This window comes from Ovis aries, chromosome 1 (assembly GCF_016772045.2).
Source record: "Ovis aries strain OAR_USU_Benz2616 breed Rambouillet chromosome 1, ARS-UI_Ramb_v3.0, whole genome shotgun sequence".
In the NCBI taxonomy this organism is placed as follows: domain Eukaryota; kingdom Metazoa; phylum Chordata; class Mammalia; order Artiodactyla; family Bovidae; genus Ovis; species Ovis aries.
In genome coordinates, this window is record NC_056054.1 from 242931109 (window position 1) to 242958825 (window position 27717).

At 41.2% G+C, this 27717-nt stretch overlaps 1 protein-coding gene and 1 long non-coding RNA gene across 5 annotated transcripts in view; one reads left to right on the forward strand and one right to left on the reverse strand.

The window, feature by feature from the left end:
- The window catches only part of LOC132658516 (uncharacterized), a 47699-nt gene extending 41011 nt beyond the window's left edge, over window positions 1–6688 (reverse strand). The window contains exon 1 of the long non-coding RNA XR_009598276.1: window positions 5664–6688. This is a non-coding gene — a long non-coding RNA (uncharacterized LOC132658516). The remainder of the gene's footprint in view (window positions 1–5663) is intronic.
- The window catches only part of PLOD2 (procollagen-lysine,2-oxoglutarate 5-dioxygenase 2), a 119630-nt gene continuing 98484 nt past the window's right edge, over window positions 6572–27717 (forward strand). For 2 of the 4 annotated variants that reach the window (XM_060405538.1, XM_060405541.1), the window contains exons 1-2: window positions 6572–6892; window positions 17759–17926. In XM_060405538.1, the coding sequence (XP_060261521.1) occupies window positions 6778–6892; window positions 17759–17926 (283 nt within the window). In that variant the 5' untranslated portion in view covers window positions 6572–6777. The remainder of the gene's footprint in view (window positions 6893–17758; window positions 17927–27717) is intronic. The other 2 variants (XM_027959595.3, XM_027959598.3) reach the window with 1 other exon arrangement.

The window sequence follows — 27717 nt, forward strand, 5'->3', positions numbered from 1 at the left end:
TGCAAACTAGTACAGCCACTATGGAGAACAGCGTGGAGATTCCTTAAAAAACTGGAAATAGAAGTTCCATATGACCCAGCAATCTCACTGCTGGGCATACACACTGAGGAAATTAAGAATTGAAAGAGACATGTGTACCCCAGTATTCATTGCAGCACTGTTTACAATAGCTAGGACATGGAAATAACCTAGATGTCCCATTGGAAGATGAATGGATAAGAAAGCTGTGGTACATATACACAATGGAATATTACACAGTTATTAAAAAGAATGAATTTGAATCAGTTCTAATGAGATGGATGAAACTGGAGCCTATTATACAGAGTGAAGTAAGTCAGAAACACACCAATATAGTATATTAACACATATATATGGAATTTAGAAAGATCATAATGATGACCCTATATGTGAGACAGCAAAAGAGGCACAGATATAAAGAACAGACTTTTGAACTCTGTAGGAGACAGTGAGGGAGGAATGATTTGAGAGAATAGCATTGAAACATGTATATTACCATATGTGAAACAGATCACCAGTCCAAGCTTGATGCATGAAACAGGGCATTGAAAGCCGGTGCACTGGGACAACCCTAAGGGATGGGATGGGGAGGGAGGTGGGAGAGGGGTTCAGGATGGAGGAGACATGCATACCCATGGCTGATTCATGTCAATGTTTGGCAAAAACCACTACAATACAGTAAACTGATTAGCCTCCAATTAAAATAAATTAATTTTTAAAAAGTCTACAAACAATAAATGCTGGAGAGGGTGTGGAGAAAAGGGAACCCTCTTGCACTGTTGGTGGGAATGTAAATTGATACAGCCATTATGGAAAACAATATGGAGATTTTTTTAAAAAACTAGGAATAAAACCTCCATATCAGACCACCTGACCTGCCTCTTGAGAAATCTGTATGCAGGTCAAGAAGCAACAGTTAGAACTGGACATGAAACAACAAACTGATTCCAAATAGGAAAAGAAGTACATCAAGGCTGTATATTGTCACCCTGCTCATTTAACTTATGTGCAGGGTACATCATGAGAAATGCTGGGCTGGATGAAGCACAAGCTGGAATCAAGATTGCCGGGAGAAATATCAGTAACCTCGGATACACAGATGACACCACCGTTATGGCAGAAAGTGAAGAGGAACTAAAAAGCCTCTTGATGAGAGAGAAAGAGGAGAGTGAAAAAGCTGGCTTAAAGCTCAACATTCTGAAAACTAAGATCATGGCATTTGGTAGATGGGGAAACAGTGGAAACAGTGGCTGACTTTATTTTTTGGGCTCCAAAATCACTGCAGATGGTGACTGCAGCCATGAAATTAAAAGACACTTACTCCTTGGAAGAAAACTTATGACCAACCTAGAGAGCATATTCAAAAGCAGAGACATTACTTTGCCAACAAAAATTCATCTAGTCAAGGCTATGGTTTTTCCAGTGGTCATGTATGGGTGTGAGAGTTGGACTGTGAAGAAAGCTGATTCCCAAAGAATTGATGCTTCTGAACTGTGGTGTTGGAGAAGACTCCTGAGAGTCCCTTGGACTGCAAGGAGATCCAACCAGTCCATTCTGAAGGAAATCAGCCCTGGGTGTTCTTTGGAGGGAATGATGCTAAAGCTGAAACTCCAGTACTTTGGCCACCTCATGTGAAGAGTTGACTCATTGGAAAAGACTCTGATGCTAGGAGGGATTGGGGGCAGGAGGAGAAGGGGATGACAGAGGATGAGATGGCTGGATGGCATCACGGACTCAATGGACGTGAGTCTGATTGAACTCCGGGAGTTGGTGATGGACAGGGAGGCCTGGCGTACTGTGATTCATGGGGTCACAAAGAGTCAGACACGACTGAGTGACTGAACTGACTGACTGATAAGCGAGCCATCCCACTACTAGGCATATACCCTGAATAAATCAAAATTTTAAAAGTCACACATACCCTAATATTCACTGAAGCACTATTTACAATATCTTTGAACATTGAAGCAACCTAGATGCCCATTGGTAGATGAATGGTAAAGAAGCTGTGGTCAATATATATGATGGTATATTACTCAGCCATAAAAAATAATGCATTTGAATCAATTCTAATGAGGTGGATGAACCTAGGGTCTATTATAAAGAGTGAAGTAAGTCAGAAAGAGAAAGATAAATATCATACACTAACACATATATATGGAATCTAGAAAGATGGTAGTGATGGAATTATTTGCAGGGCAGCAATGGAGACACAGACATAGATAGCAGACTTATGGACACAGGGCGAGGGGGAGGAAAGTGAGAGTGAGATGTATGGAGAAAGTAACATGGAAACTTAAAATACCATATGTTAAATAGACAGCCAATGAGAATTTGCTGTATGACTCAGGGAACTCAAACAGGGGCTCTGTAACAACCTGGAGGAGTGGAATGTGGGAGATGGGAGGGAGTTTCAAGGGGACATATGCATACCTGTGGCTGATTCATGCTGATGTTTAGCAGAAACCAACAAAATTCTGTAAAGCAATTACCCTTCAATTAAACAAATAAATAAATATTTTTAAAAAGAGTGGAGCAGGGATACCTAACCCAGCCTGAGATAGGACAAGGCATTCAAATTGGGCTTTCCATAGGCGATGTCACCTGAGCCTGACAGAAGTTAGCCCAATGAAAGAAGATAAGAGTGGTGTGGAGAAGAACCTTTTTTTCCTCCTGAGAGCATTCTCTCTTTAAAAAAAAAAAAAAATTAAATTAAATTAAAAAAATTAATTTTTATTGGAGTATGGGCTTCCCTGCTGGCCCAGACTGTAAAGAATCTGCCTGCAATGCAGGAGATCTGGGTTTGATCCCTGAGTCAGGAAGATCTCCTGGAGAAGAGAATGGCTACCCACACCAGTATTCTTGCCTGGAGAATTCTATGGACAGAGGAGCCTGGTGGGCTGCAGTCCATAGGGTCATAAAGAGTTGGATACGGCTGAGTGACACTTTTTCGCTTTCATAGTTGATTTACAATGTTGTGTCAGTTTCTGTGCACTGAATCGTGTAACCACTCTTCTTTTAGATTTTTTTCCCATATAGGTCATTATAGTTCCTTATGCTATACAGTAGGCTTTCCTTGTGGCTCAGATGGTAAAGTGTCCACCCGCAATGCAGGAGATCTGAGTTCGATCCCTGGCTTGGGAAGATCCCCTGGAAGAGGGCATAGCAATCCACTCCAGTATTCTTGCCTGGAGAATCCCATATACCTGTACCAAGGAGCCTGGTGGGCTACAGTCCATGGGGTTGCAAAGAGACACAACCGAAGTGACTAATATATACACATGTTATACGAAGATCCTCATTAGCCATCTATTTTAGAAGAGTTTTTTAACAGAGGGATAATATGAACAAAGGCATGGTGGCTGAGCAGATGCTGTTGCTATTACCGCTTCTCCATTTCTCCTCAATTCTCCTTACGATTTCTAAGCATGCCAACCTCAGTTCTCACGGCCAAGACCTGAACATTCTTGGGGAGTGGTTGTGCCTGTGAGCATAGCAGGCTGGGGATGTCTGAGAATGGAGTGCTTCCAGCCCTTAATCAATTACTGGTGAGTATTAGCATATGCTAATATATATATATAGTATATTTCCATTATATATAATTTCCATATATTTCCAATATATATGCTTCCATTCTCTGCCCCTTGACTAGGATATTTCTGTGGGGTGTACTTTATACCAGTTCTGTGGGATTGTGGTGACCTACTGCAGTAGATTTAAAAATGTACCTATTATTGGCTAATTCTCTTTCCTGTGTCACTTCACTTTCAACTATCCGTTTTCCTTGAAACTTCCAACAAATTGCTGGTTCTTGACACTTGGCTCAGGGTTTGCCTCTGGAAGAACCAAGTGACTATTTCCCAAACTCTAGAGAATAGAAATGATAGTCTTTGATCTGACTTAGGAGATAATAAAGCAAACCAGATTGGTTATAGGGAGAGGTGATCAGGTTTGATAGTGAAAGAATTTGAATTCTAGGTTGAGACGTGGCTTGCGTCCAAATTTCTTCTGAAATCTTTGAATTTTGGGATAAAATAAGTAAAAGGATGTCAGAATATGATGAACCTAACTATGATATCTGGAGGAGGAAGGATCTAGAGGGAGGCGATCAGTTAGGAAACAGTTTAGCAAAGTTAGGAGTGCCTTAGTGAAGTGGCAGTGGCAATGGAAAGGAACAGAGGAGAGAAAATATGAGGGGAAAAAATGACAGGATTAGGAGTCTAGCTCTGTGTGTTGTGGGGAGGAAGATGGGGGGAGGAGAGAAATAGAAAATGTCTGAGGCTTTGTGAGTTAAAGAGCAGCAGTATCATTAACAGAGATGAGGAAGCTATTGAGTAGGATTTGGAGTTCATGAGTTAAAGACATTTGGAGTCTGTGCCAGTGGAATGTCCAAGTAGAAATGTTCAGCAGACAGCTGGAAATATAAGAAGGCAGGAAGGATTTGGTTTCAGAATTGAGGCTCTCTCAAGACAGCGATAAATGTGTCTGGCTATTTTGAAAAGCCCAAAGAAACATTTCCTTTATACAAGTCCTATAGTCCTGACCTTGTGATTCTCAGTAGAGGAGGAATGTCATAGTAACCTGCAATTATTGGTGGACTTCACAGTTGAAACAGAGAACCCCTTGTGATGTGGAGAGGCTGAAGGTATGCATGGGGGCAAGAAGGGGATTGAGAGGACAGAAAGCTAGGTTCTAACCATTGCATGTTCTTGAAGCTAGTAGACAACCAGGAAAGTGAGGAATCAAGTTCACGGAGTTTGGCAGAATTCAGGCGCAGTAGACAGGTTTGCAATTCTGGAGACTGAGATCTGGCCAAAAGAACAGTCGTTTCCAGCAGAGTACTCAGATTCAGAGGATTGATGCTGTTTGTTTTCTGCCTAGTTTTATGGAGTGGCGTTAGCCAGACACAGAAAGATGTTATTAAGGAATCCCTTTTTTAGACTTTTCTTCTTCAGGCTAAACAAACCTTACTTTATTCTTTCAGGTCATACTTTCCATTTCTTTAATTGTTACTCTTCTCTGAACTTTCTCCAATTTCCCTCTTAAAATACTGAGACCAAATGTTACAAACACAGTAACAGCTCTTAGATCTGGACACAGGAAATACTTCTTTTTCTAAGGTGTCATACCCCGGCATCATTTCTTTGCTGGTTTTCCACCTGTTTTTAATGTGAAAATCAAGTACTCATCTAGTGAAAGTGAAGTGAAGTCGCTCAGTAGTGTCCGACTCTGCGACCCATGGACTGTAGCCCACCAAGCTCCTCCGTCCATGGGATTCTCCAGGTAAGAATACTGGAGTAGGTTGCCATTTCCTTCTCCAGGGGATCTTCCTGACCCAGGGATCGAACCCAGGTCTCCCGCATTGCGGGCAGACGCTTTAACCTCCGCGCCACCTATCATGCTAATTTCAGACACAACGTGATCATAGTGAAAAATCCGCCCCCCTCCCCCGCCCAGTAATTTTCTTTTAACTTCAAAAGCTCAGAGTTGGAAAGGGTATTGGCTCAAGTCAGTCCCCCGAGCCCTCTCCCATCCCTCGACCTTATTTTAGGAAGATGGAATATTGCCATACTGCCGGTCTGATTCTTTTCTCCATAAAGTAGGTCATGTCATGACATATATGAGGCAAATTGTCAGGCTTTTACCTTATTTGTGCTTTTGCCCCTGCTCATCCTAACAGATGAAACACTGGGCTAGCTGAAAAGTGATGAGAAGTAATAAACGGAATTCGCTCAGACATGAGTCAAAACTGGAAGCAAGGGAGGACGCGCCAGGGAGCCGCGAGATGGCTCTGACAACATCTCTGGGAGTAATTTTCCATGTGGACCGCAGGAGGATCTTGTAAGGCACAGCCCCAGGTTACACATGCTGGACTCTGATTCCGCAGGATTTACAAGCCATTACTGGAGAGAGTCTACGGCTCTCCCGGCGCGGGCAGAGGAAGAAGAAATGTTCAATGGACAATAAAAACTTTCTGTTTACAGAGTAAAGTAAAAACAGGGCCTTTCTCTCACAGGGTTTAGAAACTCGCCTGAGTTAACGGGGGTGTGGGGTGAAGAGTGTAGGTGTGTACATCTTCAGCGCTCAAGGCCTGGTGAGGTCCCACTCAGCCAAGATTACCGAGATTTGTGGTCGCTTCTGACCCGAGGGTAGGATCTCAATCCAGCGGAGAACAGATTTGCACTCTCTGAGGCTACCGGGAAGCTCGGGTCACGGGGAACGCAGAGCAGGGAGCGGGGAGCGCCGCCCGCCGGCCAGACTGCAGGCGTCTCCTCCCCGCCTCCTCAGGCCCACTCCCAAACCGAACTACAAGCTTCCTGGTACCATCCAGAAGCTCTGCGTGAGCCTCCACACGTAGCCGCAGACGTCTCCTTAAATAGGTCGGAGTGGAGCAAACAATCCCAGACGTGGGGCTGGGGCAGGCGAGCCAAGGCGACCGCACGGTGCACGCAGCGGCGCGGCGGGTCAGCCGGCGGCCAATAGCCGGGGCGCAACCCGCCCCGTCGCCTCCCCCTCGGGGAAGCTATAAGTCGCCCGCGGCGCCCGCCGTCCTGTGCTTCACAGACCGCCGAGTTTCCCCCGTTGCTCTCCGCCCCGCTCGCGTTGCTGCCCGTCGGTCCCCCGCGCACACTCCGCCGCCCGCTCCCGCCTGCTGTCCTCGACCCGGGGCGGACCAGGGGTCCCCGGCTCTCGCGAGAAGTGCGCCGCTGCCGGGCGGCTGGGGTGCCGGAGCCCGCGCGGGCCCTCGAGGGGCCGAAGATGGGGTGGTGCACTGTGAAGACGCAGCAGCTGCTGCTGGTGGTGGCGCTGGTTCTCCAGCCCTGGAATCCCTGCCTAGGTGCAGACTCCGAGAAACCCTCCAGTATCCCCACAGGTGAGCGCTCCCGCGGGCCGCCCTGTCCCGCGAGGCTGGGCCGGATTTGCGGTTCATTCATCCGCTGGCCCTTCGCGTTGGGGCCCGCCAGATGAGTAGGTGGAGGGGGACCCGTCCCTCCCAGGTCCGCGGAGGTTGATTTGGAGCGAGTCTGTCTTTCCGACAGGACCACCGAGGTGGGTGGGGCGGACTGTCCTTTCTTCCCAGCACCGCCCAGGTCTTCCCCAGAGCTGAGCTCGGGCGGTGCTGGTCCCGGGAGGAATGTACGAGCATCCGCCCTCATGGGCTCTTGGAATTCTCCAGAACCCGAGAGCGCACGGTTTTCTGCAACACAAGTTGGGGGTTTCCGTTTGGGTTTGAAGGTCCCTGGGCGCCAACACCTTTCCTGCAACTTTTCTTTCTCCTTTTTTGCTGGAGTTGGCAGGATTTATCCTTACTGGACGAGGCGGTACTCCCTCTGTGACCTAAACACGGGGCTCAGTGTACTTTCTGATTGATGGTGACACATTCCTTCCAGCGCCCCAGGAAGCTGCCGGTAACACCTACCTCCTGCCAAAAACAGCGCTCAAAAACCTTGGTTGTTTTCAGTAAGATGGCTTGGCTACCCAATACCTCCCTCCGGGCGGCAGCTTTCCTCCTTGGGGATTTGGAGGGGACGCTTCTCTTGCCTTTAGGCACATTCTCCCTAAGCCTGATGCCGTTCCTTGTTTTCAGAAGCTGGAACTGCAGTCTATAGTCCAGTCAAGGTCATCTAAAACACAACTTTTTACATTCAGCAAGATTAAAGCGAACCTCACCACATGTTAGTGGAAGCATACTTTGCATCCATTTACTGCACATCAATATCCTTGGGCTTTTCCACTTTTGTACTCTTAACTCAATGCTCTCTGAAATTAAATCTTGCATTTAAATGTCCTTCTGCCGTACTGCCTTTTTTTTTTTTTTTAATTAAGATCGTTTTGTCTTTTTATGGTAGGTGAGTAAATAGGGCTCTTTCTGTTTGAATTTTACTTAAGCACAAGGACAGAAATTTCTGTTTTAGATCTACATTCCGAACATTTGGTGTAAAACCCAATCAGTCCATGTAAGCAATATGTTTGTCTTCATCTGTGTTTCAGAAAACTGCAGTGGAGTAAGTTGCCCATCTTTCTACATTCCTGCCAAACAACAAACAGTACCTGCTTTGTTAGCTTGAGAAACTTTAGCATTCAGATAGATTTTTTTTTTGTCAGTTACAGGATACTTTTCTTTTTCTCAGGTATATGCGATGGCTTCAAAATGAGTTTCTCAACCCTTTGTGGTTCCTTTAAATTTTAACTAAAATTTTTCCATTACTTTAAAATTATCTTTTAGTGTAACATCTAGACAAGAAAATGCCTTCAGCAAACTTGGAAAAGGAGACAAAAAATAATTCCCAGGAAAATGACTTTCTTTGTTGAAACACCCAACGAAACTTACTGGAAAATAACCTCTAAGGGTTTTGCTTCTTTTAGAGGGAACTTTTCAGCCTTTGCATATTTTATTTCACTTCATTCTCAGCACTCCTTACTTTTTATAGAAGGCATCTCTTTGTGGTTGCATTTAGGTTTACATTCAAAGTCATCTTCCTTTCCTAATTTGACTTTTAAGTTTCCTGGAGGTGGACTGTAAAGTTTTAATGGATTGTAACATCAGAGAAGGAAATTTCAGATATGAATGCTTTTTTTTCAGAAAGTGACCACGTAAAACCCACTACTGAAATCTGAAGACTGGTTTTGGAGAGTGGGCATGGGAAATTCAGAGTCATATAAATTCAGAAATATATTGACTTAAAAGGTGGAGCTGAAAAGGCGACGGCACCGCACTCCAGTACTCTTGCCTGAAAAGCCCCATGGACGGCGGAGCCTGGTGGGCTGCAGTCCATGGGGTCGCGAAGAGTTGGACACAACTGAGCGACTTCACTTTCTCTTTTCACTTTCCTGCATTGGAGAAGGAAATGGCAACCCACTCCAGTATTCTTGCCTGGAGAATCCCAGGGATGGGGGAGCCTGGCGGGCTGCCGTCTATGGGGTCTCACAGAGTCGGACGTGACTGAAGTGACTTAGCAGCAGCAGACAGTTTGATTATGAACTGCTGTATAAGTAGATGTGGTAAGCTAATATATATAGATGGTACAGTGCTTGATGACATAGGGAGAATCATGGATTGTGTTCCATTTTCTTTCTAAAATATTACAACTGAAAATTGCTTAATTGAAAACTTTATGTCAGTATCAAGCAAACTTCAGAACTCTGTGTTGTCTAGCTTACTCAATAGGAGGTGTTTAAGGAATACTTATCTCTAACCCCTTATTTTTGCCAATATATCCCAGCTAGCCATGAAGAAATAGATTAGACCAGGCCTTATTTACGTTTTGAATCAGATAACTGTTTATTGTGCTCGACTACTCAGTGCATTTTACAATGTTTAGCTGCATCCTTTGTCTCCACCTATTGGATACGGAGCACCCATCTTCAGGTGTGCATGTCTCAAAATGAAAAATAATCATATGTCTTCCAAGGGACACAATTGCCCAGGATTGGGAACCACTGGGTTAGACAAATCCATTTATATTCGAGACCATGTAGTATTATGGTATTACTGGGATGATGTTAGCCACTCTAAACTTCCCTGGTGGCTCAGACAGTAAAGAATCTGCCTGCATTTCAGGAGGTCCAGGTTCAATCCCTGGGTCAGAAGATCACCTGGTAAAGGGCATGGCAATCCACTCCATTATTCTTGCCTGGAGAATCCCAAGGACAGAGGAGCCTGGTGGGCTACAGTCCATGGGGTCGCAAAGAGTTGGACATGACTGAGCAACTAATGCTTTTTTTTGGAAACAAATACTTGTAGTGATTTTCAGTTTTTTCACTGTAGTAGAGAATGTACTGTTCGAATCACAGTAATCAGTTTTTGGACTATAGTTTTTCCTAGCTTTGATGCTGTGTGTTAACTGAAGTTGAAAATACTGCTTTTTGTTCTCTTGACTGAGAGTTCTGCTATGTACTGCATTCATTCCTGTTTGATTGCCACTTTATTCTCACGTGGAAAGACTCTGTACAAGGATTTGGTTAAAAATAGTCATTTTCTCCTAGAATCATTTATAGGAATTTTGCCTTAAAATTTTATTTCCATGGGAGCTTTCAAGGCAAAACCCTCCTAATGAGTGTCAGCAAATCAAGTTCATTCCCTAATTTATGTTTCCTGCACTTTTTTGCCTTCTCAGTGAGATGAGAAAGCAGTGGATGTATTCCTGCCAAGGATTTGTAATCAGGCCTCCAGAGCTGGATCAACATTTTGTGTGTTTTCTAAGGTACCTTGACCATCCATGGTCTAAACTGGGCAGAAACCAAGTTTTAGGGAAAAATGGAGGAAGTGGTTTCAGATGTTTCTGTCAAGACCAGTATTTTTCAAGCATGTTCATTTATAAACTCTTTAATTTACCCTGGCACATTCATGAGGGAAAAGGAAGGTTGTCCCTATCTGCTGATGTAAACTGGCAATTTACGGGGTGGAGAGGAAAAGACCAAGGTCCCGGAGAAACCTCCAGAAGAGAGGGAGGCTTGTCCTCTGTGTACTTTCTGTGTCCTGAGTTCCAGCCACATAGAATGACCAGCCTCTGCCTTGTGTTCATATAAAAATAGACATATGAAGCAATTCAAGAGAAGGAGAGGACCAGAGATGAAAATGAAATTAAGATATCCTTTTCTACCCATCACATTGACTAAAGCATTTAAAAAATAAACTGTGATCACACCAACTGTTGTGAGGATGAAGTTTCAAACTGTTAATGGAAGTACAGCATTTTGGAGAAAATTTAGTAACATCTGGTGGACTTGAGAATCCACATATCCTATAACTCTAGATGTACGTGTATATGGCTCTCAAATTTGTGTCTGTTCTCCTTGAAATTCTGTTCTTTATTTAAATCTAGCTCCTAAGAAATTCTTCCCCCTACTATTTTTTTTTTTTTGGCTCTCTTTCATAACTTCTTAATGCTATTGATTTATACAAATCATATCTGCTTTATAACATGATAGATGTTTATGTTTAATAAATGATACATTCTTTGGCCTAAGGGTTGAGTCTTATTCCTTTTTATGCTCCTCATACTACCTTTCCTGTTCTTTTAACAAAGAAGATTCTCAGTTAATGTTTGTTATGTTTCAGGCCACCTTGGAAATTATGAAAAGTGGCATGCAGTCAATGGGATTGTTAGCTGTTTCTTTCCCTGGAGTTTTAACTAAATTCACTCTCTCTCCCTGGGACCCATACACCATCATGATCAAGGAACTTACCCATGAAACATCAAGCTAGGCCTTGTTTCTGAACAAGTTTTTGGCAACTCTCCTCCACATGTGGCGTTTTCTGCTCTACCTACATTTCTCAATGTAAAATCACACCTTCAAATATACTTTCAAGTGGTTGGATATCATGAGCCTCTTTTTTTTTTTTTTATCATGATCCTCTTATAGACAGTGAAATGAACATTTGGATGGTGTGTCATTTATGGGAGATCAGATGACTGAAAGCAAAAGAAGAGGGCTTCTACCCTTTCTTCAGGCCACACTCCATGTCTATCCTGACCATTGTTCTGTTGGGCTTTTGAGACCTATGGGAAAAACATAGAAACTGGGCATCAGAGATCTGAAAGAAGCAAAAGGGCCACTTTGCTAAAGAGCACTAATTTAATTTGTAGGTTTGTGTAAATGGAGGGGAAAGGGACAGACAGAGCCTAAAGGAAACCCTTTGCTGATACTTGTAGCAAACTACAGCCCATGGGCCAAATCCAGTGAACTATAAACAGCTACTTGCTTTTGTATGGCTAGTGAGTTAATGGTGGCTTTCATATTTTTAAAAAGCTAAAAAGTATCAAAAGGAAAATAACATATCATGACGTGTAAAAGTTGTATGAAATCCAATATTCAGGGTCCATAAAGATTTACTGGCTCATAGCCACATTCATTCATTAATGTATCATCAGTGCCTGCCCTGTTGCCACAAGGCAGAGTGGAGTGGTGATTGTCACAGAGGCTGTATGGCCTGCAAATTCGAAATTATTTCCTTAGGCCCTCTACAGAAACCCTTTGCCCACTTTTAGGAACCGATGTTCTCACTTAAGCCATGTCTTCTGCAGATCTGCTATTCCTCTTGGAAAGAGTCGGATTGTGGACAGTAGCAGCTGGCTCTGGCATTTGAGAGAGCTGTTTTTCATTTTAGACTTCACCAGTGATTTCTGTGGCATTTTGAATTCAAACAGAGCTTCTCTGTTACATCTTTTTAAACCTGGTGCTCGATGCTAACTAGACATGTACTTTGGTGTAAATAGTGTGCTTATGATACAAAATGAATAAAATACTGATGTCCGGTTGGAAAGGAGATGCATATTTCTTCTTCAGAGCTTGTGTGTGTTCTAGAAATTTGGTCTAGAAACTTGGTTATGAATTTGTGGCTTCATTCCTGGGAGGAAATATTTAGCACATTTATCAATGAGTATTCTTCTTCAACCATTGCTATAAAACTTAGGCAAAACTGAGAAATTGCTGCTTTTTCAATGACGGATACTTCCTTTTACATTTTACTTCTTTGCATTTGCTGCAGTGTTTGCCTCACTAAACTAAACTTAAATAACAGAACTGATTTTCACAATTGAGACTTTAATTAGCCAAGAAATAGTTATGCAGAGGAGTAGAATTATAAATAGTGTATTATGATTTGTTGTCATTATGCTACTTACTGTCTTTTTAAAAACTGAAACAGTTGACTTGCTACTTACTATCTTACAGTCTATTATGTTGCAACCTGTGTTTGGTTATGGTGCTGCTGAGTTTATTACTACACTCAACTGTGTCACAAGAGTGCTCCTTTGAAAAATACTGATTATGCTAAAATAAAATCACACAAACCTTAAATAAGTTAAAACTTATTTAAACATTAAAATGTTTCCCATTCAGGATAACTTTATTTAAAACAAAATTCCAAGACTGGAGGTATGTTATTTTATACTTGGGGGAAAAATTTCCATTTCATGTTTGCTTCTGTGTATTAAAAGAGGCAAATCAACATCTGTCAATGATTTTGATTTAGTTTTTAAATATAAATCTCTTAAAAAAACTAATTCAGGTGAGTGCATTTACATATTTGGTTACTAGATGGATTGATAAGTATTTTTCAGGCCTTGGTTATGTTAGTGGTATATTGTAGCAGTTTTGGGAAAATAACAATCATTTATTATTCTGATTGAAATATGAATATATCTCCTGCCTTAAATTTATTTCTTAAAAAAATATGTGATTATTTGCCAAGATGCTTAATTTGTTAGTGTGGACATATACTTTGTTTACTGTTTATATTCTGCTACAAAACAATTTGGTTTAAAATTTAGTTTGTATAAGGTTGAAATTACATTTTATTTAATTAGGGAGAAAATTTTGAATGAATGGTGAATAGACAATCCTTACTTTATAATCAAAATCTTCACTAGAAATAGAAGAAAACACATTGTAATTTCATGCTTATTATTGTTAATACATTCTGTAAAACTTTTAATACAAAAAAGAATTTTCAGGGGCATACAGCTAAAATGAGGGGGCTAAATTGTCAGGAAAAATGCTTCTTCTAGCAAACATGATCGAATTTATAAAATGGGATAGAGTTATAATTAAAACTCATTTGTTATGTGGATTTTAATATTATTTTTATTATTTTGAATGCATAAGACGTCCTGAATGCATTAAATGATCATCTGCTCATTTACTTTAGGGTTACATACTCAAATTTTTAAAAGGAATTCCATTTATTTTTCTAGTTACTGCTAATCTATTTCAACATTTCTTCTATACAGAGAGAGAGCGACAGGATTTTCCTCTGGTTAAAGTGCTGTGGTTCTACTTTTCTAATGATGTGAACATTATACGGTAAAGATTCTTATGGCAGGAAGGAACTTGCAAGCATACACAATTTTCATTGCTCTCATCACCAGCCCCAGTCAGACCCAGACATTCAGGGGCACTAAGGGGACACTGAACATGTATCATACCATGCAGCGTCACTGTGCAGGCACAGCAGCAAGTGGAAGAAATACGTGGAATCCTGGCAGCCTTGTATTCCTGATTCTGGGACATTGTTCAGAAAAAGCCCCAGAAACTGCATCTTAGTTCCAGTGACCACAGAGCCCCAACATGGAGCCAGTGTCTCATCAGTGAGGCTTTGTCATAGACTAGTCTGTTTTACTGGTTTGAAGCTACAGCTTTTATAGAGCCTAGGTTGCTAATTACTTATAGGTGCTACATACGTGGCTAGCATATTATGAACCAGAGACTTATTAATGCATCTTTTGTTACCCAAATGTTATTGACTGGAAACATTTCAATATTCACTTACATAACAAATTGCTGGCCGCAGGCATTGGTTCCTGCTTCAATCCCCTGGTCAATAATGTGCCAAGAAGGAAGCTATTTACTTTTTGATTTTTAAAATGTATTCTCAAACATTCTTTAAACATTTAATCTTTTCTTCCTGGGTCTAGAAGTATACTAAACACCAGCGGCTATTTAAGCATGCCAAAGAAAAAAAGCAAATATATTAATAGAATTAATTAATTTTTTTTTTTTTTAGTTACCTGGCTAACGGTTTGCGGGCAGAAAGATTCAAATGACCTCCCTAATTCAATTCTCTGGGGAAGTCCTACAGTGCTGCTCTGCAGATTGCAAACCAGCCCTCTGATGGGATTTTCCAGTCCTGCCTAAGCCAGCTCTGAGGCCCCTTGTCTTCCAAGGCTCCCCGCTCCCCTGCTCTCCTGCGCTAACCTCGCTGTGTCTTTTTGGGCCTCCAGTTGGCACCACAACTGTGACCAGAGTGCCTTGCTCATCCAGAGCCTCTGAAATTCCTGTCAGCCACGTCTAGAGAGGGACAATTCTCCTTTTCTTCTTAGTTTAAACAGGGTTGGAATTTTTTACACAGTGACTTTACTAGGTAACCCAGAGCAAAACAAAACAAAACCCCAAACTGGAAAACCACCAAAAGCAAAGCAGTGAACACACAAAGTAGAGACTCAAAGTTCTTGCCTATTCTGACTTTAGTTAAAGACCTGCATACCTGGCACATCCTTAGGGATTTATAGATTATGTGTCTTTGCTCAGCTTTTCTTTCTGCACTATTCCATCCCAATTCTCAGTTCTTTTCACCATTTTATTTTATCCAGACAGATCTTTCTTCCAAGGTTGGAATCCTCAAAGTCCATACTTAGATAAATGTTATTGTTGTTCAGTTGTTAAGTTGTATTCAACTCTTTGCTACCCCATGGCTTGCAGTGCCCCAGGCTTCCCTGTCTTTCATTATCTCCTGGAGTTTGCTCAGACTCATGTTCATTGAGTCAGTGATGCCATCCAACCATGTCATCCTCTGTTGCCCTCTTCTCCGCCCGCCCCCAATTTTTCCCAGCATCAGGGTCTTTTCCAATGAGATGGTTCTTTGCATCAGGTGGCCAAAATATTAGTAAGTTGTGAGATAATAAAAAATATACATTTAGTTTGGTCTCTGCTCTCCTGTTCCTGCTAATATTTGGTCTTTGAGCCTGGTTTCTGACACAAAGCTCCTAAAAACCCTTGTGATTTCCTGAGTGATAAGAGTGTCTGACAGAGAGTTCCTGTATCTCTTGGAATTTCCTGGGTGATAGGGGCATCTTTTGTTCTAATGAGATAACTCCTGGTGGGCTCATGAATGGGGCTGGTCGCTAGAAAGACCAAACCATGATAAGAAGCTTGGAACTTTCAGCCCTACCCCTCCATATTTTGGAGAGAGAGAGGGTTTCAAAAACCAGTTAATAATTGACCTTGCCTATATGCAGATGACACCACCCTCATGGCAGAAAGTGAAGAGGAACTAAAAGCCTCTTGATGAAAGTGAAAGAGGAGAGTGAAAAAGTTGGCTTAAAGCTCAACATTCTGAAAACGAAGATCATGGCATCTGGACCCATCACTTCATGGGAAATAGATGGGGAAACAGTGGAAACTGTCAGATTTTATTTTTTGGGCTCCAAAATCACTGCAGATGGTGATTGCAGCCATGAAATTAAAAGATGCTTAGTCCTTGGAAGGAAAGTTATGACCAACCTAGATAGCATATTAAAAAGAAGAGAGATTACTTTGCCAACAAAGGTCCGTCTAGCCAAGGCTATGGTTTTTCCAGTTGTCATGTATGGATGTGAGAGTTGGACTGTGAAGAAAGCTGAACGCCGAAAAATTGGTGCTTTTGAACTGTGGTGTTGGAGAAGACTCTTGCAACTCCCTTGGACTGCAAGGAGATCCAACCAGTCCATTCTAAAGGAGATCAGTCCTGGGTGTTCATTGGAAGGACTGATGCTAAAGCTGAAACTCCAGTACTTTAGCCACCTAATGCGAAGAGTTGACTCATTGGAAAAGACTCTGATGCTGGGAGGGATTGGGGGCAGGAGGAGAAGGGGACAACAGAGGATGAGATAGCTGGATTGCATCACCGACTTGATGGACATGAGTTTGAGTGAACTCTGGGAGTTGGTGATGGACAGGGAGGCCTGGCATGCTGCAGTTCATGGGTTGCAAAGAGTCAGACAAAACTGAATGACTGAACTGAACTGAACTGAACTGATGGGATGAAGCCTCTATAGAGATCCCCAAAGTATAGCATTTGGAGAGCTTCTGAATCTTGGAATGTATCTACAAGCCAGGAAGGTGATGTATACCTGACTCAGTGGAGACAGAAGCTCCCACCCTTGGGACCCTGTAGACCTCTCCCTGAGTATCTCTTCATCTTGCTATTCTTTTGTACCCTTTAACACATATCTTTTGTAATTAATTGGTAGTAGTAAGTAAACTATTTTCCTTGGTTCTGTGAGCCATGCTAGCAAATTACTGAGCCCAAGGAGAGGAGTCTTGGGAACCTCTGATTTGTAGCAAAGTCAAGCAGAAGTTGTGGGTAGCCTGGGATCCTTCTGCTTGTGATGAGTATCTGAAATGGGAACATTTATGGGATTGAGTCCTTAACCTGTTGGGTCCATGCTAATTCTGGTTAAGTCGAATTGAATTCCAGGACACCCGGGTGACCTGGGAGGAAGGGTCTGTGTGGGTGACAATTAATATTTGAAAATTTAATTCAATGAGTATTAATTGAATGTCTAGTCTGTGTTCTGAGTTGCCTTATGTGGAGGAAAAGTAGAAAACCATGAAAAACAAAAAGCACGTCAGGCCCATTCCGGTTCCACATTGAAATTCTAAGCTGCTTACATGAAAAATAATGCATATTAAAACTGAACAAATCAAAGGGGCACTTATGATGAAGTCTGGCCTGTTGGGAAAACCGTAGACATCTGGGCATCAGGAAACCTACATCTAAGTTCCAACCCTTTCACTCACTAACAGCCAGTTACCTTTCCTCTCCAGACTTTTTTGTAATGTATGCTCTCTCTAGCTCTCTTCTTTGATGTTTCTGAAATTTTAAATGTCAGGATGTGTAGTGGAGAAAAAGTGCCTCAGGAATCAGAAAGAGGCCTCAAGGAAACTATCAATATTTTTGTTAGGCCAAAGTAAGCATAGATCCAAAGTTGGATTTTAATTATTTTTTTAAGATTTTAATTATTCTGTCAGAAGCTGGATTTAGGCTTTGATATTGTTTTTTTCCTAATTAACTTTTGAGTTAGAGGTAAGTAAGTTAGGCCAAGAATAACTAGAATTAAATTTACATTTAAACATATTCCAAGTATTTCAGTGTGAGAGGAGAAAACAATCTGGTGTTTAAATGAAGCTGTTTTCCATCTTCTGAGGAGAATCATATATTTCACAGTACATTTAAATACTGAAAACTGTTTTTAAGGGCTTCACAGGTGGCTCAGTGATAAAGAATCTACCTGCCAATGCAGGAGACGCAGGAGATACAAGTTTCATCCCTGGGTTGGGAAGATCCCCTGCAGGAGGAAATGGCAATCCGGCCCACTATTCTTGCCTGGGAAATTCCGTGGTCCATGGAGTGGCAGAGTTGGACGTGAGTGAGCACACACAACTTTTAAAACATAACTATATTTCTCTGTTTCAGTCCTAAGTCCTGTTGATTTACAAAAGTGATGCTGGTAACTCCTTTGAAGTTGAAATTTTTTTTTTAATGAAATGTGCTGTTTAAGAATTGGAAGTGCTTCTCCAAATTCTTCTGAAACACTTATCAAATCACCTAGATCTACTTTTTTGAGGCATTAAATATCTTTAAAATATGATTGCATGTAGAAAACTATAAGCAAGGTAAATAAAAAGAAAATCAGCTCATGGGAGAAAAGCTTTTGTATGCATTGTGTGTGTGTGTGTGTGTGTGTGTGCATTGTGTTTGCTACTCACAGAAATAACTTATTTTTTAATATCTATATGTTTATTTATTGGCTGTGCTGGGTCTTTGTTGCTGTGCGGGGTTTTTCTCTAGTTGCAGTGAGTGAGTCCTACTCTCTAGTTGCAGTATGTGGACTTCTCAAGGTGGTGGCTTCTCTTGTTGCAGAGCATGGGTTCTGGGCCATGAGTTTTAGTAGTTGAGGCATGTGGGCTCAGTATTTGTGGCTCCTAGGCTCCAGAGCATAGGCTCAGTAGTTGTGGCACACGGGCTTAGTTGTTCTGTGGCATGTGGGATCTTCCTGGATCAGGGATTGAACCCTTGCCCCCTGCATTGGTTGGTGGATTCTTCACCACTGAGGCACCAGGGAAATCCTGACGTAATTATTAAGACTTGAGAATGGAGTAGAAGTTTGGAATGCCATTTGATCTGGACTTTTCTTTGATGATATTGTTCAATCAATGTCACAGTAATGTGTTTGCACCCCTGGAATGAAACATGTCTAGTAAGTGATGCAGTCTTAGACCCAGAACTTGTAGGAGGTGGTGGTGCCCTTTGCTTTTTCTCTTTTTCTGGCTTATTTTCCTACAGCTGTAGATGGATTTTATGTAAATTGAAGGAAGCAGTTCAAAGAAAACAATTGAATGGGAAAGAGGGTGGCTTAGTTTTGAAATCATACAGTTGTTACCTTTTCAAATGTAAGATTGTAAAAAATATTACAGAAACATTTAATCTGGATGTTGTTTTTGGAGACTAACTGATTTATCAAATAAACAGGTATGTTTACCTGTTTAGCAGATGTTTCTCCTGTAGAGTAGGTACAGTTGAAGAAAAGTCTGTTTCATTAAAATAATTAAGCTTCATATTATTATAAAATAGTTGATGTATTCATGTCTCTCAAGTATAAGCATGAGATTTTTCTGCAGGGTATATAATCCTAGATAGCCCAGTCTTTCTTCTCCATAGCGAGTCCCTGAATGACTCTCTTACACCAGTGACAACAGCACTATGGCGGGTTACAGTTTATGGCTGAGTGGGTAGGTAAGGTTTTTTAGGTTGAGATAAAAGATAAACTAAGAAGCTTATTTTTGCCATGCCCTCCTCCAAGGGGTCCTCCCAACCCAGAGATCGACCCCTCATCTCTTACATCTGCTACATTGGCAGGCAGGTTCTTTACCACTGGGAAGCCTCCAAAAGATAAACTAAGAAGCAACCTAAGAAATGTTCACAATGGACAGTTATATCTCCTTTTCTAAAATTGAATTTAAGTTCTTCATTGATGTAAGGTATGACTTTTTCTTAAGCATCAGAATGGTGCATGTTTGGATGAGTTTAGAGCATATCTGAATTGTAGAAAATCCTTGTGAAAAATGAGTCTTACTATGTGAAGGGGAGTCTTACTGTGTGATAGGAGATAGAGGTGAAGTGGAAAAGAGAACGTGAAATTGCTTGTGGGTCTGTTAGAAAATTATACGATATGTGATTTTAATGGGTTCAGGCACTTCATTCAGAAATACCCGAAAGTGCCACTGCTTCAAATGCTGTCAGAGGGGAAATTTGCTTATTTAAACTGGACATGCCCTAAATGGAAATATAGGTTTGAATAGTTTCATATGAGGAATTTGTTTACCTGGATTATGCTAAGTGATGGCATAGAATGTCCTGTTATTAACCTTAATAAACTGTACATCCCAGCCATTGTTGCTCTGTGTGACTCCGAGGCTGCAGTCCTGTGTGCATGGATCCTGGTGGGTTGTGCACACTGACAGTGTTCAGTACTAGATTTGCTTTACATTTGATCACAAGGAATTAGCTGGTTGCTATGGTGATTGGCAGAGGTTCAGAAACCTAGACACTGTGACTGTGTTGCCATCCGTGTGTGTTCCATGGTAGAAGAAATTGCTTCACATTTCTTGGAGTTTCTGATAAATTGAGGTGCAAGTCCGTTGTGCTTTGAATTATCTGGAAAGCTGTATGGTCGCACTTTCAATCTGAATATATTATTAAGAATTTAAGGAAGAACTAGTTTTCTCTTCAAACATTGTGGGTCAATTGCAAAGGCATTATAGAAGGGAGGTTTGCTTTCTGAATACAGCCAGAGAGGATTCACCATTCAGGAAGGGGCTAGACACCTCCAAGTGGGAGTTAAAGGTATAAGCTTGCCTGACTTACTGGGACAAATGATTTATTTTAAGGCCAGATATTCATAACTGATTGCATGCTAATTATGAAAGATGACCTCTGGAAGACAGTATAGGATAATGCTAAGGAGATGGGTTTTGGTATCAATCTGTATTTAAAGTCCGTGTCTGCCACTTATTTGCTGATTGTCCCGGGAAGAAGTTATTTAACCTCTCTAAATCATAGTTTAAAATGGTAATTGCCTTCTGTATTTGACTTGAGGATTAAATATGCTAATACCAGTGAAAGGCTTAGCACAGAGTCTGCAAACAGAAATTGCTCAACAAGTACTACTAGCTAAATGTATTATTTTAAAGAGTGCAATTCCCATTAACATTATTTAAAGTGGAACATATGATGCATGAAATGAATTCTTGTGTTCTGATTGATAATGGAGAGGAAAGTGTAGGCTGTCAGTGAATACTAGAAAATAAGTTTTAACAAGTTAAGCTATAAAGACAACTTTTTCCAGGGGAACCCAAGGGAAATAAATAAGTTTAGCGGTATAGTTTCTTGGGTGATATTCTTTGATTATTTACTCGAATTCAGAATTTTTAAGTCACTTTTCCTCATTCCTCTTTTTTCTCTTGATATTCAGATATGTTGAATTTTAACCACTATTTTTTCTCTCTCTGTCTTTTTGTTGTTGTTGTTGTTTGTTTGTTTCATCTGTAGTGGAAAGCATATCTGTATATATTTAAATATCTCAAACAGATAAGGCTTTTCTTTTTTTAGACATAGTCTTAAGGCTATTATCACACTCAACAGTCATTCCATCATATTGTCTAATACTTATTGAAGTTCACTTTTGCTCCCTATTCTCCAAACTGGCTTTTAACAGTTGATTTATTTGGTCAGAATCCATCAATTTCTCCTAAACACCCCTTCAAGCTATTGTCATCTTAGTCTGTAGTCCAGACTACAGATTTGGACTCTGGCAGCTTGAAGGCCAAATTCAGCCTGCCTACTGTTTTTCAGAAAACTTGAACTAAGTCCAGTGGTTTTAAAATCAGGAAAGTTTACTTGAAAGTCTGAAACTTATTTCTCTTGGGATGGGTGGGACAGGGAGGAGACTTGGAGATCTTGGATTTGCCCTCCCACAGGGCAGATGATGATAGGTGGCTGGTGCTGGGGGCTCCCCCTGAAGATGGTACTTGTGTACTCCTGTTCACCATAGCTCCCCCACTGCCCCCTGTCCCTGCCCCCTAACCCTGGCCTCTTCACTATTTATTGTGTGTCACAACAACAGGTCTGGATAACACCACAGAATGACATAGTTATACTTGCTTCTGAAATTGTTAAATTGTTGTTTAGTTGCTAAGTCATGTCTGACTCTTTGCAACCCCATGGACTGTAGCCAGGCTTCTCTGTGCGTGGGATTCTCCAGGCAAGAATTATTAGTTCAGTTCAGTCGCTCAGTTGGGTCCGACTATTTGCGAACCCATGAATTGCAGCACGCTGGGCCTCCCTGTCCATCACCAACTCCTGGAGTCCACTCAAACTCATGTCCATCGAGTCAGTGATGCCATCCAGCCATCTCATCCTCTGTCGTCCCCTTCTCCTTCTGCCCCCAATCCCTCCTAGCATCAGAGTCTTTTCCAATGAGCCAACTCTTCGCATGAGGTGGCCAAAGTATTGGAGTTTCAGCTTTAGCATCAGTCCTTCCAGTGAACACCCAGGGCTGATCTCCTTTAGAATGGACTGGTTGGACCTCCTTGCAGTCCAAGGGAGTTGCAAGAGTCTTCTCCAACATCACAGTTCAAAAGCATCAGTTCTTCGGTACTCAGCCTTCTTCACAGTCCAACTCTCACATCCATACATGACCATTGGAAAAACCATAGCCTTGGCTAGACGGACCTTTGTTGGCAAAGTAATGTCTCTGCTTTTTAATATGCTATCTAGGTTGGTCATAACTTTCCTTCCAGGCAGTAAGCGTCTTTTAATTTCATGGCTGCAATCACCATCTGCAGTGATTCTGGAGCCAAAAAAAATACAGTCTGACACTGTTTCCACTGTTTCCCCATCTGTTTCCCATGAAGTGATGGGACCAGATGCCATGATCTTCATTTTCTGAATGTTGAGCTTTAAGCCAACTTTTTCACTCTCCTCTTTCACTTTCATCAAGAGGCTTTTTAATTCTTCTTCACTTTCTGCCATAAGGATGGTGTCATCTTCATATCAGAGGTTATTGATATTTCTCCTGGCAGTCTTGATTCTAGCTTGTGCTTCTTCCAGCCCAGCATTTCTCATGGTGTGCTCTGCATATAAGTTAAATAAGCAGGGTGACAATATACAGCCTTGATGGACTCCTTTTCCTATTTGGAACCCGTCTCTTGTTTCATGTCAAATTCTATATGCTTCCTGACCTGCATATAGGTTTCTCAAGAGGCAGGTCAGGTGGTCTGATATTCCCATCTCTTTCAGAATTTTCCATAGTTTATTGTGATCCACACAGTCAAAGGATTTGGCATAGTCAATAAAGCAGAAATAAGCGTTTTTTTTTTTTTTTTAACTCTCTTGCATTTTTGATGATCCAGAGGATGTTGGAAATTTGATCTCTGGTTCCTCTGCCTTTTCTAAAACCAGCTTGAACATCTGGAAGTTCATGGTTCACATATTGCTGAAGCGTGGCTTGGAGAATCTTGAGCATTATTTTACTAGCGTGTGAGATGAGTGTAATTGTGCAGTAGTTTGATCATTCTTTGGTATTGCCTTTCTTTGGGATTGCAGTGAAAACCGACCTTTTCCAGTGCTGTGGCCACTGCTGAGTTTTCCATATTTGCTGGCATATTATTAGAGAAGGCTAAACTGACTGCATACTGTGAATAAGTTATAGTACTGGGCACATGTCATCAAAATAAGCTCAGTTTCACCAAAGGTTTATTTTTATCTCTATCAAAATTCAAGTGAAAAGTTTTGAAGTGTTTGATTTAAATATACACACAACCAAAAAGCTAAAATTCCCATGGTAGCATATTAAACCTACATACGTAATTATTAAGCAAACCCATCCATTTCCAATCTAGTTCTGTTTGTTTGTTCATTTTAACCCTTAAGAGTATGTATGTATGACTGTCACAGTGATACAAAACAAATGTAATTTAAAAATAGATGCCATTTATTGCCACAAATGACAAGGAAATTGTCATAAGTGATAAGCAAAACAAATATAATTTAAAAATAAATAAATGCCATAGGCAGTTGGAAGGAACCTAGAAAAGTCAAGTAAAATGAAACACATTTGCATGTCCCAACTCTAAGAAATTTTGAGGAAAACCAACTTATAATTTTAATGTAAGATAATCTTCTGTAGATTTGTTCAGCAGAACTTTCAGCCACAAGCCTATTTATAGCTTCTGCTCTGAGCAGAGAAACTACAAATGTAAAAAAGTATTAAATGAAAACAAAGCTTTCAATAAAAATAACTAAAAATAAATGTATAATTATGAAGTATAGTTATGGTGATTCACAAAGGTTTGCAGGCTTTTTTTTTTTTTTTGTACTTTTGCTTTGATGAATACTTAACAAGTAGTGTCAAATAAAATCCTTTCTTCTTAAATGAGCTGGAATTTTTCCATTATCTCTTAACCTTTGCAAATTCCAGAAGCCTTGAGTAAGTCCCAGTTGTTTCATCTCAGAAAAGACACTTTAGCCAGCTAAATACTTACTGAAATTAACAGGGTGTTGTATAAGATGAAAGGACTAGAAAATTAAAAAGAATAGCTGAAAGTGAAACAAACACTATAAAATGATAATTAGAGATAGCTACACTACATTGTTCCCCCATAAGTTAGGAACCACTGGGCTGGCCTAAAAATGGAGGGCAAGGGGAGGTAAATTCCTATTACTTACTTACCTTTATTTTATGGCTTTATTTCATTTTTCCATGACTGTCTTCAGTAATTGTTGAAATTTAGGAAAGCAATAGTCTTCAAACTTTATAAGAGAGCCCTTCTTAAGAAGTTGAGCCTGTGTTTCACGCAATGCTGAGCCCACACTTGCATTCCTACTATCAGAAAGACATATATTCCTAAAATTTCTGAATGATTTCTCAAGCTTCAAGGAGAACAATTACTGAGGTAAGTTATGGAAAAAATAACTATTAAAGCTACATTTCCCCAACTCCTTTGGAGCTAAGCTTCTAGATGAAAATCATGCCCCTCTTTTCAGACACGTTACTATGAAATTTGGAAGAGAGATGGGCTTCCCATCATTTCTGGCCATTTCTATTGATAAACACAGTCAGGAAGACATGGGGTCACCCTACCTCAGTGTTCCAGTCTTCCACTTTGTGGAGCAAGAGCGGGCAGGAGAGACACAGATAGGTACGCAGCAGAGGCAATGGTTGAATTCTGCTTTCTAGAGTCTAGTCACCAGCTTCCAGTGCACAAGTCAGCGGAGGCAGCCTCCTGATCCTGGGATGCCATTGATAGCCACATATTCATGCCTGAATAGTTCTAATGGAGGCCTTCTGGTTCCCTCCAGTTGGAAATGAGATAGTAATCTCTTAGCTTGGCCAGCTCTCTGCTGTTCCAGAAGTCAAGGCTGGAGGCTCAGCATTTTCAACAGTTGTGTAACCCCATAATTACTTTTGTCAAATCACCTCCTGCTCAATACATCTAAACTGGCCTCTCTCCTGAATAGAGCACTGACAGACACAGGTGCCCACTTGCCTCGTCAGTTGTGACTGATGTGACCTGTGTTGTCTGACAACCCTTCTGTAAGGCCTAAAGGCAAAGAAACTTCCAGAGGCTTCAAGGTCTGAGACACAACAATTCACATATGTGGTACCAACAATAAGAGATACTGTCTCTGTACTCCTGCAGTTTAAAATCCAGCTGAGTATATGAAGTCAGTTCACATGAATAGGCTGAGAATAACACACTAAATCTCTAAATAAGTAACAGATTGTAAGCTAGCAAGTAATATTGCAGGAGCCCAGCACAGAGAGGGAACAAGAAACTAGGATACACCTTGTATATAGCATCTAATTTCCCCAGATGCAGTTTCTTGGATTGGAGAAACAGAAACAGTAGTGAGAGAAAGTGTTCAAATAGATCATTTTTAAGAAAGTCTCCAGTTCTGGACTTCCCTGGTAGCCCAGTGGGTAAGAGTTCACTTGCCAATGCAGTGGACATGGATTTGATTCCTGGTCCAGGAAGATTCCACATGCCCTGGGGCAACAAAGCCCGTGCACCACAACTACTGAGCCCGTGCACTCAGAGCCTGTGCTCTGCAACAACAGAAGCTACCGCAATGAGAAGACGTCACACCACAGCTAGAGAAAGCCCGGATGCAGCAACGGAGACTCAGTGCCACCATAAATAAATACATAAAATATTTTTTTTAAGTTCCCAGTTCTAAATGCAAACTGGTTCAGCCACTATGAAGAACAGTGTAGAGATTCCTTAAAGAACTGGAAATAGAACTGCCATACAACCGAGCAATCCCATGGCTGGGCATACACACTGAGGAAATCAGAATTGAAGACACAAGTACCCCAGTGTTCACTGTAGCCCTGTTTACAATAGCTAGGAAACGGAAGCAACCTAGATGTCCATCAGCAGACAAATGGATAAGGAAGTTGTGGTACATACGCACAGTGGAATATTGCATGCTAAGTCACTTCATTTGTGTCCGACTCTTTGAGACCCTATGGACTGCAGGCTCCTCTGTCCATGGGATTCTCCAGGCAAGAATACTGGAGTGGGTTGCCATTTTATTACTCAGTTATTAAAAAAAGACTGCATTTGAGTCAGTTCTAATGAGGTGGATGAAACTGGAGCCTATTATACAGAGTGAAGTAAATCTGAAAGAGAAACACCGATACTAACATGCCACCAATATTAATGTATATATATGGAATTCAGAAAGAGGCTAACAATGACCCTATATGCAAGGCAGCAAAAGAGACACAGATATAAGAAACAGACTTTTGAACTATATGGGAGAAAGTGAGGGTGGGATGATTTGAGAGAATAGCATTTTATACCATATATAAAATAGATGACCAGTGCAATTTGATGCATGAAGCAGGGCACTCGAAACCAATGCTCTGGGACAACTCAGAGGGATGGAGTAAGGAGGGATGTGGGAGGGGGCATTCAGGATGGTGGGACACTTGTGTAACTATGGATGATTCATGTCGATGTATGGCAAAAACCACTACAATATTGCATAGCAATTATCCTCCAATTAAATTAAAAGTTCCCAGTTCTAATAAGATAATTTTTGGAGTATAATATGGAAAACTGTCATCAAAAACATGAACAGACAAAAACAAAGCCTTGAAAATGTTAAGTAGAGGGGACTTCACTTATGGTCTAGTGGCTAAGAGTCCAGGCGTCCATTGCAGAGACACAGGTTTGATCCCCAGTTGGGGAACTAAGATCCCACATGTGTGTGGTAGGGCCAAAAAATACAACATTTAAAATTGAAAAAAAAAAAAATGTTAAGTTGGATTTTGAGAGTGGGAAGAAACTGGAAAAACAAAAATGACTTTAAAAAAAGATAAAATCAGTGTATCTTGGCTAGATTAAGGAGTCTAAGTATGCATTGTCAAGTGAAAATTGGGAAACAATGATAAGCACATTTGGAAATAGGGACAGCACAGGAAGTTTCTAAAAAAGGCAATAAAATTGGAATCTCGGCCTTGGCCCTACTGATGTTTGGGGCCAAATAATTCTCTTGAATTCCCTGAAAAAGGGAATGGCTACCTACTCTGGTATTCCTGCCTGGAGAGTCCCACAAACAGGGGCCTGGCAGGCTACAGTCCCTGGGGTTGCAAAGAGTCGGACACGAATGAGCGCCTAAGCACACACAATTATCTTGTGCTGTGCACTGTCAGATGTTTTAGCAGCATCCCTGGTATCTACCCACAGGATGTCAGTAGCACCCATCACTCAAGACCATCAAAAATGTCTCCAGACATTACCAAACATCCCATGGAGGGGAAAAAAAAATCCCCAGTTGAAGCTACAAGCCTTGAGAAAGATTAGTATGGAAAGATGAGGTGAGATAAGAGCTTCACTGGTGACTCAAACAATAAAGAATCTGCCAATACAGGAGACCCAGGATCAACCCCTGAGTCAGGAAGACCCCCTGGAGAAGGAAATGGCAATCCACTCCAGTATTTTTGCCTGGAAGCCTTTGACTGTGTGGATCACAATGAATTGTGGAAAATACTGGAAGAGATGGGAATACCAGAACACCTGACCTGCCTCTTGAGAAATTTGTATGCAGGTCAGGAAGCAACAGTTAGAACTGGACATGGAATAACA